Here is a 20,687-nt window from a genome sequence, read left to right on the forward strand (position 1 = left end):
TTAACTGCAGTAATTCTTTAACAGGGTTATTTTAATAAACACTATAATTAACACTGAAAGGAAGATAAAATGCATTTATTTGAGCTGGTTTGATACTTTCCTTCCCTTTACGACCCCCACCATACTTTCAACTTAACTGTCCAGTAGCTCCGGAGCTGCAACTCTAAATTTATCAATTTACAGAAAATAATTAGCAATCGTTTTGATAAATTATTTTCCAAGCAAAAATGTCCACGGTTCTCAAATTTTAGGATTTGATGAGTTTCTTTATCTTTTAAAATAGTACATTTATTATATTTTGGATTAAGTTTCAGACAAAACAAACTTGGGTTTAGGAACATGTTTCACAATAATCTTACATTTTATAAACCAAACGAATAATGGATAGCCTAAAGAAAATAATAGTTACTTGCACCCTTACATTCAACTTAAAACTTCACCATGCCACTAACCAACCAAAGGTGGTTTACTTTTTAATAAGGCTTAAGTTGCCTCTGATTGATGCTCTTGCTTAGCTGGGATTTCGGAGTTATATTTATCCTGTGTAAACCCCCCTGGGGAATGGCAATCTGAAGGTCTGATTTCACTGATCGGTTACCCTCCTCCTCACCACTGGCAGCTTGAGCCTGCATGGTCAACTCTACTCAATGGCTCAACGCTGACCAGAGCCAGGAAGAAATTAATACAATGGCAGTTATCAACATGATTGGATAGATACCTGCACTCAGCATGTGTACCATAAACTAAAAGTGAGTTGATCTTAGCTCCTACTTATTTGCTAATAAACAGATAAGTACAGTAGTTCTAAGAAATCAGTTACAACTCCACATTTCATTAAGTGGCGATTGTTTGTTTTTATTGTGAACACTGAAGAATATAATGACATGAATCAAAAATCAGTTATAGCGCAGTGAGGAAAATTACCCAATGCAAAAATTATACGGAAGATTGTGTACTAATACAGAACTGTATTATATAGTTGGGAATGCAGAGTTGAGTCAAGCTCTGAAAGAGAACTAAATGGTAACACAAACTCAAGTGTGAAATCATTCTGGAAGTCAGGCGATGTTCAGTCCATATATTTTAAGTTACAGTTACAGTATTAAAATGAAATGTAACAAAACATTACCCAAATGAAGCCTAAAATGTAATGGAGAATCTACTAATTTTTCTACTTTTCACACACTTCAAATTTTTTTATTTCTACTGTGCAACAGTGTCTATTTCACAACTGAACAGAGCTGTGGCAGCTGCAGAAAACAGGTTTCAAGTTGTGATAAACAAGAACAAGTATAAAACAAAAACAGTCCTCTACATCAGTAATATGGTCTCCGTGGATTATTCTGTGGAAACAAAAAAGAAACTCTCAATTAATTTCAAATATTATAGCAAAGGACACTTGACCCTGATGAATGGATCAGCAGCACACTAAATAAAGAACTAAGAAGTGAATGCTATTACACTTCAAATTCAAAGAATATTGTGAAACAGAAGTTACCAGTGGGTTTGGCCTGAAGCGGTAAGCAAGCATCATCCTCTTTCTATAAGCATCGTACTCATCATCATTTTTTGAGAGCTCAGCTGGACGGTCAACTCCAAACCCTGCTCCGTTCATGGCGGTAGTTCCCCTTAGGTGGGACAGAGAGAGACACACTCAAAATTATTTTCTCTTTTCATGTCTGTCTGGTAATTTGAGAGCCAACAAAATATAAGTGTTAAAGGAGAAATCTGGCGCAAAATGAACCTAGGGGTTAATAACACGTGTACAGAGTCGAGCATTCTCTGGGATATGTTTTCATGCTAATCGAATGTGACCAGCTTTATCGCTAAAGCGCTAATTACCTTATAACGCTAGTCGTCGGGGCAGAGGGTAAAGTTAAAAGAAATCGCTATTCCTATACCAGTAACAAGGCTCAAAATAGCACCACACTTCCACGGTAGCATAATGAGGGTCCCTACATGTCAACCGAAGCATTGAGAACTTTGTAGGTGTACAGACAGTTTTTAAAAAAGATAGTTTAGAAAGACCGTACCGTTCACGTATACAGGTGGCCGCCATCTTGGGAAAACAGTCACGACCAGTCGAACGACGAACACCGTGCATACATTTTAATAAACAGATATAATTCATGCATTTCCATGTAATTACATTTCACAAACGTAATTCCTATCGACCCATTGGGAAACCACGGACCATGGGAGATTTCAAGTGACAGTTCAGCTCACGTTGCACGGCGTTCATCGTTCGACTGGTCGTGACTGTTTTCCCAAGATGGCGCCCGCATGTATACGTGAACGGTACTGTCTTTCTAAACTATCTTTTTAATAAACTGCCTGTACACTTACAAAGTTCTCAATGCTTCGGTTGACATGTGGTGACCTCATTATGCTACCGTGGAAGTGTGGTGCTATTTTGAGCCTTGTTACTGGTATAGGAATAGCTATTTATTTTTTATTTACCCTCTGCCCCGACGACTAGCGTTATAAGCTAATTAGCGGTTTGCGATGAAACTGGTCACAGTTGATTAGCATGAAAACATATCTCAGAGAACGGTTGACTCGGTACCCATGTGTTATTAACCCCTAGGTTCATTTTGCGCCGGATTTCTCATTTAAACTCAGTTCATCTGGATAAAGAAAAAACTACTCAAACATAGGCTTTTTTTTTTTACATAAGCTATTTTAACATGTCACAATAGGATAATCACGTGAAAATAAACACTTTAATGAATGGTTGAATCCCATTTACATTAGCTGCTACAGTTTCAGGGTCCTGGTATCGCACATGCCAGCTTACTGTCATGGCTTACAAGGACCCTTGAAGAGAACGGAGCCGTTGTAAATGTTATAAGTAACACCTGTGCTTTTCATACAATAAGTCACAATGTCTGCTGTGAAAAAGGTCTGTTCAGGTGTAAATGCCAACAAAAAGATGCACAATGACAACACACAGTTGCACAGCTAGACTTGTGAGATAGTAGACTAGAATGTTCACGTTGACAAAAAAAACAATTAGACATATGTCAACACTCAAACTGTTTCTGTTGTGTACTCTCATTATTTAAGAGAAATAGAAAATTAATTTTTCATGCTTTAAAATAACAATAGCGTAGCTTCACTTAGATTTGCACATTCAAAGAATTTGATGTGGTGATGATTTGGTGCATTATTGTCCAGGGAATGTAAAAGTTCAGAGTGTAAGTAAGAGCATTGAAATAAAGATTTTAGTCATTGACAAGTGTATCCTGAATGATAAAGAAGTGCACTGAAAGGCAAATGTAGTGAAGATGAATGCTCACTTGTTGACAGGAGCCTTGATGCCCTGTCCGTCACTGCCCAGGCCTTCACCTTCCTTCCAGCCCATCTTCATAAGCATTCGGAAACCAAGATTTTCCACCGTCAACTTAAACTCTTTGTATTCCGAGTAGTCTGGGTCCCGGCCCTCCTGCAAGGCAAGAAGAATAAAGTTGGGAAGTCATGCCATACACACTGAGATGTTGCACCATTTCACTGTCTCCAATACCATTTAGTCTCTTTCTAAAAAATAATGGAGGGTGGGAAGATTCTTGAATACTAATTTAGTGTGGGTAAGGGCAAGATCTTGTATTATTTAGTTGATTTGACTCATCTGAGGCGGTTTAGTACAGGAGGGTTGTAGTTTTTACTAAATACAACCTGAGAACAAATGTTATTTTCCCCATTTCTGCCATTACACTCAAATGGTATGCTGTGTTTAACACTTACAGCCTTGGTCTCTAACATTCCATGACTCTGGAAGTACATTTGCATTAGATCAAAATCTCTATTGACATACTAAATAAAAATAGTGTGGTTTTCCCAACAGTACCAAATCGAGTTAAACAGACTTTCAAATAAACAAGTGGCAATTACAATCTCCTCCTGGGGATCCCTCAGGAGGAGCGAGAGGAATTTGCAGGGAAAAGGGACATCTGGGTTGCTCTGCTGGCTGTTACCACAGTGCCCCTGACCTGGATAAGCAGCTTGAAAACAGAGGCATGGATGGATGATTACAATCCTGTTTACAGACATTTCCAATTGACCCTGGCCCTACTAAATTGTGTATGGCCGTCCTGTGGAGAAGCAGACTAAAAGAAGAATGAAACACGTTTTACAGTACTCTAAAGAGATCCTGCAGAGAATAGATGAAATAGTTTTTTTTTTCTTTGTAAACAAAACACTTCTTAAAATGACAAATTCAGAACTTTTAATGACCTGTTGGATGCCTGAAAAATAATTAATTACATTAGTGTGATAGTCTTCATTTACCTGAAATTAATGGATTATGGGCAATCCTAGCAGTTGCACAACAGCAAAACCCTTCAATATTAGGCTAGAGAACAAGTATATTCAGAGGCAAACTAACCTTGAGTGCCTTGAAGGTTTCCATGAACTTATCCAGCTCCTCAGGGGGCAGGAAGTCACCAATAAAATGTTTCCCTTTACCCATTTCTGTCAGAGATTCTGCCCACTCTGGAAAAGAACAGACAAGAAGTGTTTTTTTTTTTTTTTTTTTTTTTTTTTTACAGCAACAGTTGATCACTTTACCTTAATAAGAACTAATTATCAAGCACTGGCAGCTGATAGTGTTGCAAGGCAAACTAATGTTCCATACTGATGGTCAGCCTTACCACGGGTCTTCTCCATTTCCATCTGTCGGAGACGATGCTCCCAGGTTCCTGCCTGCTGGTCGACTTCTTCATCACTGTCATATTCATGTTGGTGGTCTCTAATGGCCTTCTCCCACATCACCTGCATCTCTGCCATTGCACGCTTGTGCTTCATGATCATTTCATACATCTCTTGCATCTGCAGAGTGTGAGATAACATCACACACACACACACACACACACACACACACACACACACACACACACACACACACACACACACACACACACACACACACACACACACACACACACACACACACACACACACAGACACACAATCGATTACAGGGCCTAATAATCCTGAATTTATAGTGAGATCAACCATAGTCATCAATGTGCCTGTTGATTATTCTAAAATAAAATAAAAAATAGACAGAGTGAATAAAATATTTTCAGGGAGGGTAGAGGTTAGGTATAGTTTAAAATGCAGCGGTGTAATTTTCACTGAATAAATACATTTAGTCGGCACTTTCATACCTCTTGTTGTTCTTTGAGTTGTCTCTTCTGGTCCTCAGACAGTTCTGTCACTCCTACCAGACCAAGAGGCTTCCCTTTCTTATAACCAAGACCTCTCAGCTCCTGGGCTGAAACAGACGTTACCACAAACTTATATATTCATACATTCATTATTGGATGGGCTGATAGTGTAGCCAAAATAGCAAATTAAAATGCGATTACAAAAACAATTGTTGGTGCCATAACATCAATATGTATAATGATGGCAGTACCAATTTCTTGACAATAATTACATTATCTTTTATAACTCATCCAAAAAATGCATATTAATATGAAAATGTATGGGTTGGAAAATATTCAACAATGGTATCAGCTCCAAACACATATTGACACTGCCTTCTAAAAAGGTGGCACCAAGATGAGGTTTTATGTTAATTACTTCCATTCCCCACAAGAACAAAATGTGCATGCAAATATATTTATAGAGAATGGAAAAAACAAATTCACGTACCAGAGAGACATGGTGTGTTAGGGTCTGGAACATTAATCTCCTGAGGAACAATGATGGGAGGAATGGGCAACTCGACTTTGTCATCCTCCGACCCCCATCTGCTCTTTCTCTTGCGTTTGACGGGTGGAGTTTCTGCCTCCTGAATGTGGGGTAGAGAAGTGGGGTTCAGCGGTGGAGGGGTTCCTGATAATGGCGGAGCAGCTGGTCGTGGAAGGTCTGTTCTCAACTCTGCTGCTGGAGGTGAAAAGCTCTGGGAGGCTGCCGCACGATACTCCTCTATTTTCTCTTGGTAGAAGCGGTGGACTGGACTTTGGTGTTCATATAAAAAACTGAGGGAGGGACAGTAGATATTTTGTGTAAAACCGGGCTTTAAAAACAAAACAAAAAAAAACACAAAGTGTAAAGAAACACAGTGACACATATACAGCAACTGACCTGAAGGCAGGGTTGTCTCGGTTACGCACAGCAGCCATGGCTTCCACCTCGGGGCCACCCTCCGCCACAAACCTGGCCAGGTTCTCAACAACCTGCTGGGTTTCCGCGTCCACTGGGGGGGAGACTTTAAGCAGCCTATCAGTACTGGGACTCAATTCACACTCTACTACTGTACCGTACTCAACTGGCCCTCACACACCACCAGTCTAGAGCCAATAGAAGAGGAAGGAGGAGCAAGGGGGACAGGGGTGGTGAATGGGGAACTGTATGGATTGTGAGGCATTTACTGTAACAAATGAAGACCATGTAAAGCCTAAGGAGGCTCCACCACATACACTATGCCTACACTGTGAAACTTGTATCTGCAGGTATAATGTTGTGCACAATTTGAGACTATAAAAATGTACTTAAATAAAGATGAGACAAAGAAAATGGAGTCAAATGTGCAGGAAGAGGTAATCTTACCATTATCTTTCGTATTCTGAGGTCTTAGCAAATTCTTTCTCAAAACAGCAACTCTGTTTTTGAAGTAGAGATACTCCATGCTGCTCTTATCGTATAAAAATCTGAAAGGCAAGGATAACATTTGAAATCAGATGAGTTTGAAAATACTGTATGAGTAAATACATCTGGATGAGCTACACTGTCCTTCAAACTTACGAGAAAACAGGATTGTCCTTGTAGTCTTCCTTGGCCTTTCTCTCCAGTTCAGCTCCTCCCTCCGCCACAAAAGAGGCCATCTTGTCGATAATGAGTCTGGTGTCCGAGTCCTCTGGGGGAGAAACTTTAAGCAGGCTATAAGTACATTTACTCTATGGGCACCTATGACAAAATGCCAGTCACAAGGCACTGGAGTATGCAGAAGATGCATTGAAATGTCCAAGCCATACACATCCAGAGATACACTGAAAAACACAGGCCTTGAATTACCTTTCATCTCTAAGAATCCGGAGTAATCAGATTCTTCTTCCTCGTCTTCATCATCTGGAGAACAAAACACACTTGGCCTCTGGCTGAGAACAGGATTCTTCTTGGAGTGGGAGTAATTCTTGAACTGACTAAGCATGCTACTGACTCCAAGGCCAGGCCGCTTGCCAACAAGAATGCTCTTTTTCTGCAGTGTGTTTCCTCCTGGTGATGAAGTAGAGGTTGTGGGAGTTTTGGTTTCACTGGTGGAACCTAGAAAGAGTATGAAACAGGACACATAAAAAAGAAATCTAGTACAAGCCTTCATGTAAAGGGTATTATTCTTTCTGCTGTAAATGATAAGGATATTAGGACATTTGGCAGGTAACAAACACAAGTAAGTAATATAAGGTAATGTCATGGTCCCTCATCTAGACTAATTTCCTTAGGTCAGGATGCCCTCTTTAAAAGTTCTAACTCCCACAAACTGTAGAGCTGTCAAGGACTTATAGTACAGCCTGAAGAATCTTTAATGTATTTTACATAAGCCAAAACTACAGGTAAAGTACTGACCAGACACATTGTTGGATTTCTCCTTCTGCAACCTCATGAACTGCTGTAAGAAGCTTCCATCATTTACAAACTTGTTTGAGGTACCTCCTTGAAGACTGGGATAACTATTGGGATCAGAATGGATGAAATATGTTTAAATGCACTTTTTTTATAATTTGGCAGAACCAGACATATACACTGTACTTAAAAAAATAATTTCCATATGTTGACTTTTACATGTCTGTGCCATATTTGCAGGTCCATAAGTTTATTGTTACCTTGGAGGCAGGGGTTTGCTCGGGGTTTGCATATTCAGTTTTGCTTGCTCTGCCATTCTGGCCTCAATCTCCTTCTTCTTCTGAGCTATCAGCTTCTCTTGACATAGAATATTCATGTTCATCTTGTTTTTCTGTGGCTGGATAGGCTTGGACTTCCATCTTCCTCGCCCTAATAAAGTAAAAATGCAATATATCACAACAATAAGCATGTTATACAGCTGTGGAGCTGGCAGTTAAGGTAGCAAATGTAACAGGTGACATTTTGTGATATTCATCCTACGAAATTTGCCCCAGTTAGGGTTTAAGGGTCATTTATTGTCATTCTACAACACAGGGCTGCACAAAAAAATGCAATTTGTAGTCCCTTTATGATACACAAGAAAAACAAACAAGAAACGATTTTTTATGGTGTATATTTGAGTTAATTTTATATTTTGTTACTGGATATTACTAGGATTAAACGTATTTAAGGCAGATACATATGGTAACTTACATGCAATATTATAACTTTGCATTGCAGACTAGCATACAAGAACAATTCTCTAAATCGCACCAAAAAACTACTTCTAAAAGCTGCTAAGAAATGGGAGAAAATGCGACATTCATGTATATTAACGTTACATGTTGCAGAACTAAGGAAACAGGTATTTGTGAAGTTATGTAAATATAATGCAAATTGTCTTATATGATAACTAACTTCTTTTATTATCTTACCGACAGCTAGCTAGCTAACGTTGTAGCTACACTGATTACGCCAGCAAGCGAGCTCTCCTACAGCTAACGTTACACAAAGCTAACCTATGCCGTAGTTTACGTTAACAGCTAACGACTACCCCGGCTACCTTACGCGTTTACTAAGGGAAGCTGCTACATATTTAGCGTTAGCATCAACGTAAAATTCAAAATAAATATTTACCTGCATCGCTAGGTTCCATGGTAGTAGCAGAAGTAAAAAAAATATTTCGAAAACGACACTAACGCACTACAATAAGGCCTTTGGCTGCTACCGTAATAGCTGATTAGTAAGCTGAGTCCACTGGCGAACACAGGAACGAGACTTCCGGTCGTAGTTTGTCCAGAATAAAAGCATTATCTCTACCTACCATGAACTCTCCAAATATATCTATCTATCTAGGACCCCTAAACTACAAACTACTTTGAAACCATTGCATCATCAGACCATAGTGTTTTCTATTATGACATCCCCAAAGGAACATTTTGAGACAACATTTTTTTGTTTCCCCTCAATACTGCCCCTGTCGAAATAGGTCATAGGTCTGGCAATACACTACCCCCAAACCATAGGCTACTGGGTTAGGCACACTTGCACAATGCAATGCAATCTACAATAGCTAATAAACTTAGCCTTTGTGAAGGTTATTGTGTTCAGTCTTTGTTAACATTGTTAGTGTAGTGGTGTTGTATTGAATTGAATTGTTTAGACGTTTCTAATATTCTGTCCCCAGCACATGTATGTAAACTTCACAAAATATTATATTATATTGCTTTGCAACAGATTGTAGGCCTAGATGTGTACCTAATAAAACCCATATGCGAATTGTACTTTTGTACCATACTAATATTTGGAGCACGATCTGCAGAAACTGCTTCGTGCACTGTTCTCAAGCATGAAGGTCTGAAAATGAGGGCCTGCCATGTTCGACAAAGACGGTGGTTCACATCACATGGAAGAGCAATGACAGAAAGTCTGTAGGCCTACAGTGTCCAACTGTATTCTTACTTTTGCTTAGTATAATGTAGCTTCTACAGTTCAAACATTCAGTGCAAATACATAAAAAAAAAAGTGATTTTATATAATCATTTTAAATGCCATTTTTAAATACCACAACATGAACCTAGCACATGTGGCGATTGAATAGAAAATCATTATGTTTTGTCAAATTGTATATATGTGTTATGTCTTTGAAGAAGCTACAACTTATGTTACATTTATTTCATTGTGCAATACTGTGTTGTAAAAAAAAATACAAATACATTTCTCGCGTTATATATTTAACCGGAAGTCTTCTTTTTGGTAATTTTTATAGCTGACATAGCGCTCCTTTGTTTCCATATCCACCGTACGCGATATTACGAATCCCACTATGGCCACGCCAAGACCCGCCCTTCAATTGCGTTCACACACTACTATTGGCCAGGCGTCCATGCTTACATGTACAGGTCCTATCCCCTGACCAATCCCCTAACCCTAACCTTAACCACTCGAGGTGAAATGCCTAACCCCAACCAATCGAGCTGCTTCGTAGGGCGGGTCTTGGCGTGGCCATAGTGGGATTCGTAATTTTGCCCACCGTACAGTCAAGTTTTGTTGTGTCCCTTGTTGCTACCCGTCCGTTTCTTACGAAGCCTCCTGCTTAGAAATGGCTGAAGCTCCGCCACGGCCCTACCGGTTTTTTTGTCACCGGTGTTCAGCAGAGATTAGTCCGCGTTTACCGGTAAGGATCCAAGAGACATATTTGCCTACTTGAAGAATTAGTAATTATGTTTGGGCTTGTGTGGTTTTATGTATGTATGTATGTGTGTGTGGTTGTTGGGGCACAACCAGTCACGTCGACCTGCTGCTGTTTAGCTAGCTATGCTAGTTAGCTAGCCCCATAGGCAACAACGGTCCAGAGTGACAGTCAAGTGGATTCACGTTATGCCGTTGTGTTTTAGACATAATTTCATCTATATTATGTTATTATAAATAGCAGCTAAAGTTAAATAGCGCCCATCTTAACAGCTTGGCAGGTCTCATAAGGGTGGCGTTTAATGTCAGCAAGCAAGCTAACAGAAGACAGGTTCACTTTCTGAATCAGATTTTGATTTGGTCAGGGGCGTATGGCACGTTTGATGTACATTTCTTTCTCATAAGGCTTGCTGTTAGCTTATTGTTATGGAAGCCCTTTCTGCCAATGTGATGGGAGAAAAAGATCCTGTAAGTCATTATAATGAGGTAGTATCTCAAAATAATTAGAAACTTTCTTAAAATAACGAGTTAGTATCTCAAATTAATGAATGAATGACTTCTTTTTTTTACAGTAACATTCCGCTTGCCTACCACAGCAGTCTGTTGTCAAGGCATTCATGGGAAGCTTCTTGAATGTTACAGTAACCGTTACTTTATTGACAGCCATCCTGCTTACCTGTGTGACAGCGTACTGTCCAATTGTATTTTAGAAGTGCTCACAATGTGTTATTTACAGCATGTAACATTTGTTAAACTCTAGAGACACGTGTTTTTAGGAAAGTGTATATTTTCCATTATTAGTCATAATATACTCAGTTGCCAGTTTATTAGGTACAAGCACACCTAGCTAAAACCAATGCAGTCTGTAATACAAGAGCCCTGCAATAAATCCTACTCTTATGAAGGTTATAATATTCAGTTTTTGTTGAAACTAAGATAAGATAACAGTTTATTGTCCGTAGGCATGGATATTTGTCTTGCAATACAAGATCCAAGCTGTTTTATGTTATGGGTATTTTGGAGGCAACAGTTTTTGGTGCTGCTCAATTGTATTGCATTATAATCAAGTATTTAGTCCACCCCATTTAGATCAGTGATGGTAGACTAAATATTAGAAACCCCTGTCAGTATAACACAATACAATTCAACAGCAGCACACAGCCTCCGAAATGACTATAAAGTTGAATCAAAAACCTTTATTACTAGAGCCCGACCAATATATCGGCGGGCCGATATTAGGCATTTTCCAAACTATCTGTATCGGCATTTATAATGGCCGATAAATTAATATTTAAAAAATAATGATTTGAGTTGGCCACACTCTATAAATAAAGGGCACTAGGGTTGCAAAGGGGCGGACATTTTCCGGTCAATTTCCAGAAACTTTCCATGGAAAGTTTAGCTGGGGAATTTTAGAAACATTCCAATTTTGATTTACTATGGTTAGTGGCCTATAATATATATAATTAACACACAGAGGTTAATAGTAGCAATGGTTTATGTATTTTTATACATGTTATTTATCAGAACTTTAATATATTTTGATGTTCCTCTGTTCTGTTGTGACAATAAAACAAACCAAGTTAATTTTTAAACTGCATTATCATATTATATTTGTGAGGACCCATAAATAACTACAAATAAATAATGTTGGGGAAATCTGTTTATCTTTTGTTACGCGTTTCTGGATTTAAAAATATATATATACAGTGGGGGAAATAAGTATTTGACCCCTTGCTGATTTTGCAGGTTTGCCCACTTACAAAGAATGCAAAAATCTACAATTGTAATCATATGTACATTCTAACAGTGAAAGACAGAATCCCAAAGAAAATTCCAGAAAATCACATCATATGAATTTATTAAAATTGATAACCATCTGATGAGGAAAAACAAGTATTTGACCCCCTGGACAAACAGCAAGTATTCTGGCTCCTACAAGCCAGTTAGTCTTTCTTTAAGACACAGCCCCAATCCGAACCAATTATCTACATCAAATACACCTGCCTCACCTCGTTACCTGTATAAAAGACACCTGTCAACACCCAAACAACCAGCATCCAACATCACCAACATGGGCAAGACCAAAGAGCTTTCTACGGACATCAGGGACAAGATTGTTGATCTGCACAAGGCTGGGATGGGCTACAAGAGAATCGGAAAGCAACTTGAGAGAAAAGATCAACTGTCGGTGCAGTTATCAGGAAATGGAAGAAGCACCACACCACCGCCAACCTCCCTCGGTCTGGGCCTCCACACAAGATCTTGCCTCGTGGGGTGTCCCTGATCATGTGAACGGTGAGGAATCATCCCAAAACCACAAGGGGGAACTGATGAATCAACTGAAGGCAGCTGGGACCACAGTTACAAAAGAAACGGTTGGTAACACACTACACCGTCATGGATTGAAATCCTGCAGCGCACGCAAGGTCCCCTGCTCAAGAAGAAACATGTACAGGCCCGCATGAAGTTCGCCATTCACCACCTGGACGACTCAGAAGAGGCCTGGAAGAAGGTGATGTGGTCAGATGAGACCAAAATAGAACTTTTTGGCCTCAACTCAACTTGTCGTGTTTGGAGGGCAAAGAACACCGAGTACAACCTAAAGAACACCATCCCCACTGTCAAGCCTGGGGTGGCAACATCATGCTTTGGGGGTGCTTTTCAGCCAAGGGGACGGGACAACTCCATTGTATTGGGGAGGATGGACGGGGCCATGTATCGTGGAATTCTGGACCGACATCTCCTTCCCTCAGTGAGAGAGCTGATGATGGGTCGAGGATGGGTGTTTCAGCACGACAACGACCCTAAGCACACCGCCAAAGCAACAAAAGAGTGGCTGAAGAAGAAGCACATCAAGGTTCTGGAGTGGCCTAGCCAGTCTCCAGACCTGAACCGATTGAAAATCTTTGGAGGGAGCTTAAAATTCGAGTTGCCAGGCGACAACCTCGGAACCTGAATGATTTGGAGGCTGTCTGCAGGGAGGAGTGGGCCAACATCCCTGCCGAAATGTGCACAAACCTTGTCACCAACTATAAAAACCGTTTGACATCTGTGCTGGCCAATAATGGCTTTTCTACGAAATATTAACATGCTGTTTGTCCAGGGGGTCAAATACTTGTTTTTCCTCATCAGATGGTTATCAATTTTAATAAATTCATATGATGTGATTTTCTGGAATTTTCTTTGGGATTCTGTCTTTCACTGTTAGAATGTACATATGATTAAAATTGTAGATTTTTGCATTCTTTGTAAGTGGGCAAACCTGCAAAATCAGCAAGGGGTCAAATACTTATTTCCCCCACTGTATATCGGCAGATATATCGGATTTATAAATCGCCAAATATTTGTATCGATATCGGCCTTAAAAATCCTTTATCGGTCGGGCTCTAATTATTACCCTCATGAGGGTAGCATTTGCAGAGCTGTTGAGTGCATAATTTTAGTAATAGTAATTTTAATAAACAAATAACTGTGTCTCTTAGTCACACTAGATATTCACATTTATATTTTCACTGTAGGACTACACCTGTCCACGCTGTGAATCTGGTTTCATTGAGGAACTGCCTGAGGAAAGAAGGTATGGAATATTATTTTGTGACTCATGAATTTTATAAATTAGGTGTTTAAGTGGATTTCTGAGTCTTAGTTTTTCACATTCTTTACCACTGTGTTCAAGTAGTACTGAAAATGGGTCCGCATCCACGTCCTCCTCCAGTGATCAGAACCGCCCAGCCTTTGAGGTCAGTGTGACTTATTAATTCAGCTTGTCCAGGATACATTTTTCCCCCTGCACCATAATTGTGACATTGCCTCTGTCTTTTCTACTAGAGCATGGATCACCAACACTTGTTCACATTTCCCTCGGGGTACGGTCCGTTCGCCCTTGGGATTTTTGATGAGAACTTTGACCTTCGAACGCAGCTACCCACAGAGGACAACCGAGAGACCGAAAACAGGAGAGAAAGGGAAATGGCATCAAGGCAAAGATACAGCGCGCGGCAACCGCGCGGTCGACATGTTCCTCGACGACAGGGTACGCGCCATGAAGGAGTGCCCACATTAGAAGGGTGAGATATTTCAGCAGTAGTGAGTTGGAGGTTGTTTCGGGACACAAGGACACGGGTAAAAAATGTGCTTCTTTTGTGTGAGTAATATGTGCTTCACATGTTATGGTAGAAAACACTTAAACAATATTATTTCCAGTTTTAGAGTATGTGATATCATGTAGAACTTTGCTTAACTAAAGTGATCTGCTATGCCTCTTGTATAAGCATATTACCTCTTACAAAAAGGATAAAACACAAAATATCTAGTATTACTATTTTAACAAAGATTATTATTCCTATAAATACCAAACAGCAGATATCTAGCATTACCATTTGTATTGAGTATTAATATATTTCTATGACCATAAAACTATTACTATGTACTAGGGGTGTCACAATTTCGATTTTAAATCGAAAAGCAGGATTGGCGATTCCCCCAGTATTTTTTTCTCTCTCCACCCCCTGCCTGTTTGTGCACGTCCGAAGAAAAAAAAACACCAGAACTGGAAAATCCTCCTGCTTCCCTAAAGTCACCGGTGTGGCAACGTTTTTGCCTTATTGTGGCATTGCTGTCACTGCTGAAAAGAAAATGTTTAAATCTACAGATGTACAGATATTTTCCATTTGTGTAATTTAGATAAGAAGACATGTTGAATTTCTCAGTTTGATTCAAATATTGAAAGTATTTTTTTGTGTGATGTTTTTTCCGGATACAGAATTATCCAGCAGCTAGTAAATGGAATCATAGCACCTACAGCCATGCCAAATATGGGGATGGGACCATGGTAAGTATAAAACTGTGATGCATGTTTGTTGACTTTTTTTTCAGTACAATTATTATAATTTTCTTTGACTACCTTCTTGTCTTGCAGGGGTATGCTACATTCCAATCCAATGGACTACGCCTGGGGTGCCAATGGTCTTGATGCTATCATTACACAGGTATAAAACGTTTTTTTATATTTACAGACAGTGGAGATAAAACTGCATATCAATTAGGTGGCTACAGTGTCCTAAGAACGATTTTTTTTTTTTTGAGAATATACAGAACAGCCTTATTGTCATGCAGATGGTCTCACAGCCGTTCATTGGGATTCTGCTCTTTTTCACTTGTAGTTACTGAACCAGTTTGAAAACACAGGTCCCCCTCCGGCGGACAGAGAAAGGATAAAGAGTTTACCCACCATTACCATTACAGAGGAACATATGGGTAAGTCCAGGTCTCTCTTACGCTCACTCACTCGCTGTCTCTCATCACCTCAACCTTTATTTATTCAGGTAAGGTTCACTGAGAGTAAGCCTCTCTTTTGCAGGAACGCCCTGATCACATTCACACAGTTACAGTTTTCATACCTGGAAGCGGCCCAGTACAACCACATCTGCTCGCCAGCTGCTCTTTACCTTTCCACATCCAGATTTTATCCTGCCAGTCTGGGGGTTGAACCGACAACCTCCCGGTCACAAGCTCGCTTCTCTAACCTTTAGGCCACATAAAAAAACTAACTCTTTGTATAGAGGCCTGTAAGCCAATTCAATGCAGTATTTTCTCTATTACCACAAGACAGCTGACCGTAGTCACCCCTTGAGAGTTTTTTCTATCATCATAGACTAATGTGGGGAGATTCCTATGTATATATACGTATGTATATACGTCTTTGTTTGCGGTAGTAAGGTGCTTTAATATAATCTTGCAGTGCACTGCCTAAACTCAAATAAACAGAACAGGTGTGGCCACTATTTTCCATGTAACTGATGCATGTGGACGTGGGTCTCTCACACACAGACAGACAGTATGTCATTTTCTGTTTGTGTAGGTGCTGGTTTAGAGTGTCCTGTGTGCAAAGAAGACTACAGCGTTCAGGAGAATGTTAGACAACTGCCATGCAATCATTTGTTTCACAATGACTGTATAGTACCATGGCTGGAACAGGTACGTCTATCACAGATGTCCCAAACAGATCTGCAAGATTGATATCAGACATTGATCATGGTTTTTGATTGGTACCAGCTACACCAAGCTGTTTGGCTATTTAAAGCCTGATTTGTCTCTAATAATGTGTTTATTATAACCCATTGTGTTTTGTGAAAACCTTTGAAGCTAGTCTTAACGTGCTGCAGTGTGAGCAAGTGAACTGCAAAACGACACAAATAAACAGCAGTTTCAGTTAACTGATTTGATAGGGACAGTGTGCCAGTGAGCAAAAAGCGATGCTTTGGGTCAAGCAAACTGCAGCTTCGCCATCCTCTCAAGTGCTGTTGTGGGTTGACAAAGTACATTTGAAAAGCTTATAAACATTTGACTGTTTAACTATAAGACCCTATTAAGACACTATAATAATATAGGAAATAATATAGGTAAGCAGTAAAGGAAAAGCTTGTATTCTGGATGTATTTTCCTCTTGTGTTACATCTGTAGCATAATTGGATCAGATTTGATTCCAGCCAAACCAGTCATGTGAATTTGTAAATGTATTGTAAATACTCAATGTTTACACAAGTCCCGTTTGTCCTCGTTTCCCACAGCACGATACGTGTCCTGTGTGCAGGAAGAGTCTTAGCGGTCAGAACACCGCCACGGACCCACCAGGGTTATCGGGGATGAACTTCTCTCCCTCGTCCTCATCCTCTTCCTCCCCCAGCTCACCTAGCAATGAGAATGCTGCCAGAAACTCCTAGGTTTTCACCGTCACCTCACAGCTGAAAACCTCACATACGTGCGTCAAACCCAACGGCTCCGAGCTGAAACCAGTCAAACTGTCTCAATTCTGGGGGGTGGGGCGATATGAGTCGAGCTGAACTCTGAATCTGTTGCAGACTTGAAGTCATCATTCCTCCCCCTTTGCTGAATGGACACTGGGGTCCAGCTCCTGCTGCTATTGTTGCAGAGTATTTGAGGAGGTAGGACTGGGCAGTGTTGGAGGATCCAGAAAGGCTGTGAATAATGGTAAAAGTGGTTTTGTGACCAGAACTGGAGCAGAGTTTAAGCCAGAGTGGACTGCTTTTTGATGGAGAAATGTCTTTGCCACGAGGCTGAGGCACATTTTATATTGAAAACACAGAATGCTCTTTTTTTTAAAAACATAGCCTGTGGAGGTGCAGAGTCCATAGATGTGTAGATAGAGAATTAATTTTGAACGGTCGGCCACTGTACAGCTAGGGGATCAAACTGAAACCTTGTGGGAAGGAAACTGGGTGTATGCATCTGATTTTTATTTATTTGCACTTTGTTTTTTATTTTGCACAAAATTATGTCTGCTGTTGAGTGTGAATTTAGGTAAACTACTGAACAAAACAAAGAAGATTTTCTTTTATGACTTGTTTTTATTAGATTCTCACTTCATCAGAGCGTGGTCCAGTGTATTTGGTACCCTACTTGTGCTGTTTCACAGGAGATGTAATTTTACACATTTAATGATTCAATGTCAATCAAACGGCAATTGTTTTTAATCAGGATAAAAGACCACAGTCTTGCAAGGAAAGAGGAAGGAAGTAAACCAAATATTCTCGTCAGTATATATATATTGTCAGTAGATCGTGAACACGTGTTAACCATGTTTTTACAAATTGGCCCTGTGATATGTCAAAAGTTCTTGAAGCCTTTTACTAATCACAGTAAAGTGATTTAAAAATAATAATCACAATGCAGCCTCTTACAGCAGTGGCACTTATTTCCTGCCAGGTCCCAGATTTGACCTTATTCCCAATAACAAAAGGTTTTCATGTTTAACTGCCTTACAACATTGAATCAAAGTAGTTTTAATGTGGCGTTTTTGATACTGATCAACAGAAAAATACCCCTTTAAAATCAAAGGAGATGTCTACAAAGTTATCTAAATTAACTAAACTGTATTCACCTCCTTTTTAAAGGACACACCTAAATCACCACTGGTGCAGCCAAAAGACCCTTTTCACAGCAGACATTTTGAATAACAACGTTGATAACGTTAATGATGGCTGCATTCCATTTAGGTGAGCCAGTTCCAGAGCTTTACTGGGACGCTTCTTGGAATGGAACCATCATTATTATTAGTTACACCTGTACTTTGACAAAATGTTGGCTGTGAAAAGGGTCTATTGGTTATAAAAGTCACATCATTTGATTAATAGAGACCACCTGGGTCAAGTCATTGTAGTATAAGTATATAAATACATGTGTCTGGTAGGTCTAACTTTTGTGGATCAGTATTGACGCAAAGCCTTCACCATGAAGACAAAGGAGCACGCCAAGTAACGGTGAAAAGCACAAAGTCGGAATGGATATAAGAACATTTCCAAGTCACTGAAAAAAAACAACATGAATACTTCCACAGGGGGTTAATACTTTATATAGACACAAAGTCTTTAAGTGCCTCAACAGAACTAGGCAGCATGCCAATCAGATTTGTCAGACATTAACAGCAAGCCCAGGACAATTTATGCATCAATTGACACCAGAGGTTTTCATATTCAAATAAATATGAGTAACAAATTCAATTCATATTTCTAATAGTCCCTAAGCAACCAACTGCAAAAAATATAAAAGCTGTAAGGTTGGTTTTAATGGCTTATTTTACCGAACCTTGAGAGAACAGACGATCTGGTTGAGAACTGCTTACTTAATTGGTTGCAATACTGTTGTTTTTTACTAGCTCAGGACAATTGTGTGTATTTTGCCCCATACCGAAAAGATCATCACTTAATCTTCCCTATATGGCTTAACACTCTTTATTTTGATAAATGGATAAACCCTGTTTTAACTTCTGTGTTGTAGTGTAAAATGTTTCTGGGCCGTTCATACCACCACCGCTTATCTACTTGTCTGGAATGAACTTTCTTTTAATGTTATTGCCATTTTAGGGAATCTCTGCATCTTCTTGGTCCCTGTCATTTGTCATAGATGCTTTGAGAGTTTCACACTACTGCATCACCTCACCAGGATTAGAGTGAACCTTGGTGCAGCTGCAGTCTAATAAAGTGGTGCGAGGATGGCAGAGAGAGGGAGACAAAGTGAAAGAAGAGGGGAGGGGGAGAGAGTGATGACGCTTATGGCTTCCCAGCACTGATGTCAAAAGGTAAGAAATGTGTAGGAAGAAAATTCTACACTAACTCAAAAGTTTATTTAATTATTTTTTTTAAACCGGGATGATGGGTAAATTTAGTGATTGGAACCAGTTATAGTGCTATTATTGAGCAAACCTGCGTGAGCATTTGTGTGTAAAACCAAGCGATCCTTTACATACTGCCTGTGACTAAAATTAGACTAAAAAAAATATAGGCTAACTACTTCTCAAGTGACAAAGCACTCGATTATCATGGCCCGTATCCTGAATGTGTTTGTGTAATGTTCTGTAGCTTTGGCCATTGGCAACATGCCTATTCTATATACTAACAACGTATTACTTTGTTAGATTAAAACACTGTATTAGTGTGATTCCTTCCAACGGAGATGCTAATGAAAATGTAATTACTGCACTAGGCATTTGGAACCAGCCGCTTTTATATGCTCCTACCATACAGTTTAAACCAGAGCACCAAATAGTCCCATCAGTGATGCTGAACCTGTATCTGACTGCAACAGCATCCTTCTGTCCCTGTGTGCACATGAATACCTCTGCTGTATTTGTTGACCCTTGTTACAGGTACCTGCACGAATTATGTAGCTGACTGAGCTGACATGAATACCTGATTGAATACTCCTCAGTGCTCCCTTTGGTGTTTTTCCTTACTCACACTTTTAGAAAAATAACCCTAAGGGGTAAAAACGCACAGTATCAAACCACCAGTACAAATGGTTGCACATAAACCTTTGGACTGTGATCTGATCCTCTAAACTAGAGATGTTCCGATACCAATACTGGTACCAATACTGCCTAAAACGCTCGTATCGGTATCGGGAAGTACTGGAGTTTATGCACCGATCCGATACCACGTAATAAAGCCCTAAAGAAAATCTACTTTAAAGTAGTTTATTTATGTTCTTTTTCCGTTATAACTGACTGTCAAACTGGATAATAAAATTCATTGTTTGTATTTGTTCATGTTTCACAAAGAGTTTAACCTGAGCCAGGCCGAACAACAAAGAGAAATAATATCACATCCATACTGGGATAGTAGTATAGCCTACAGTTGTTAAAACATAATAAAATATATGACACACTAGTATCGGATCGGTACTCGGTATCGGCCAATACGCAAGTTCAGGTATCGGAATCAGTATCGGGAAGCAAAAAATGGTATCGGCCAACTCTACTCTAAAATAACAAGACCAGACTTCAAGGTAAAGCAAAAATGTACCTTGTAAGAAGTAGAAGGGTACATTGTGTTCCCTCAGGGGATTATACCCAGCCACAAGCACCCAAA

At 39.7% G+C, this 20,687-nt stretch overlaps 2 protein-coding genes across 3 annotated transcripts; one reads left to right on the forward strand and one right to left on the reverse strand.

The window, feature by feature from the left end:
* Positions 1 to 834: 834 nt before the first annotated feature.
* On the reverse strand, positions 835 to 8,909 carry sugp1 (SURP and G patch domain containing 1). The gene is made up of 14 exons (XM_028594059.1): positions 8,746 to 8,909; positions 7,830 to 7,998; positions 7,573 to 7,676; positions 7,024 to 7,272; positions 6,754 to 6,877; positions 6,559 to 6,659; positions 6,094 to 6,217; positions 5,659 to 5,987; positions 5,169 to 5,275; positions 4,650 to 4,827; positions 4,385 to 4,491; positions 3,300 to 3,445; positions 1,499 to 1,628; positions 835 to 1,343 (listed from the first exon to the last, which is right to left on the reverse strand). Exons 1-14 carry the CDS (start codon positions 8,762 to 8,764, stop codon positions 1,317 to 1,319), a joined length of 1,914 nt encoding a protein of 637 aa, XP_028449860.1. The 5' UTR covers positions 8,765 to 8,909; the 3' UTR covers positions 835 to 1,316.
* Positions 8,910 to 10,138: 1,229 nt separating this feature from the next.
* On the forward strand, positions 10,139 to 18,997 carry rnf126 (ring finger protein 126). 2 transcript variants are annotated; one of them, XM_028593366.1, is made up of 9 exons: positions 10,139 to 10,285; positions 13,821 to 13,879; positions 13,979 to 14,042; positions 14,131 to 14,369; positions 15,065 to 15,133; positions 15,221 to 15,290; positions 15,465 to 15,558; positions 16,163 to 16,278; positions 16,872 to 18,997. In XM_028593366.1, exons 1-9 carry the CDS (start codon positions 10,211 to 10,213, stop codon positions 17,022 to 17,024), a joined length of 939 nt encoding a protein of 312 aa, XP_028449167.1. In that variant the 5' UTR covers positions 10,139 to 10,210; the 3' UTR covers positions 17,025 to 18,997. The 2 variants fall into 2 exon arrangements, with proteins under 2 accessions (XP_028449167.1, XP_028449168.1); XM_028593367.1 differs by having other exon boundaries at positions 13,982 to 14,042; positions 16,872 to 18,995.
* Positions 18,998 to 20,687: the final 1,690 nt, after the last annotated feature.

This window comes from Perca flavescens, chromosome 12 (genome assembly GCF_004354835.1).
Source record: "Perca flavescens isolate YP-PL-M2 chromosome 12, PFLA_1.0, whole genome shotgun sequence".
Classification (NCBI taxonomy): domain Eukaryota; kingdom Metazoa; phylum Chordata; class Actinopteri; order Perciformes; family Percidae; genus Perca; species Perca flavescens.

What these genes read in the sequence shown, in the direction of transcription:
- rnf126 (XM_028593366.1), top strand. Translation starts at nt 10,211, where the DNA reads ATGGCTGAAGCTCCGCCACGGCCCTACCGGTTTTTTTGTCACCGGTGT. An exon ending in GAACTGCCTGAGGAAAGAAG is followed by an intron (nt 13,880 to 13,978) that starts GTATGGAATATT and finishes ACTGTGTTCAAG; the next exon opens with TAGTACTGAAAATGGGTCCG. An exon ending in AGAACCGCCCAGCCTTTGAG is followed by an intron (nt 14,043 to 14,130) that starts GTCAGTGTGACT and finishes CTTTTCTACTAG; the next exon opens with AGCATGGATCACCAACACTT.
- sugp1 (XM_028594059.1), bottom strand. An exon ending in CGAGACAACCCTGCCTTCAG is followed by an intron (nt 5,988 to 6,093) that starts GTCAGTTGCTGT and finishes TCCCTCCCTCAG; the next exon opens with TTTTTTATATGAACACCAAA. An exon ending in AACTCAAAGAACAACAAGAG is followed by an intron (nt 4,828 to 5,168) that starts GTATGAAAGTGC and finishes CACACTCTGCAG; the next exon opens with ATGCAAGAGATGTATGAAAT.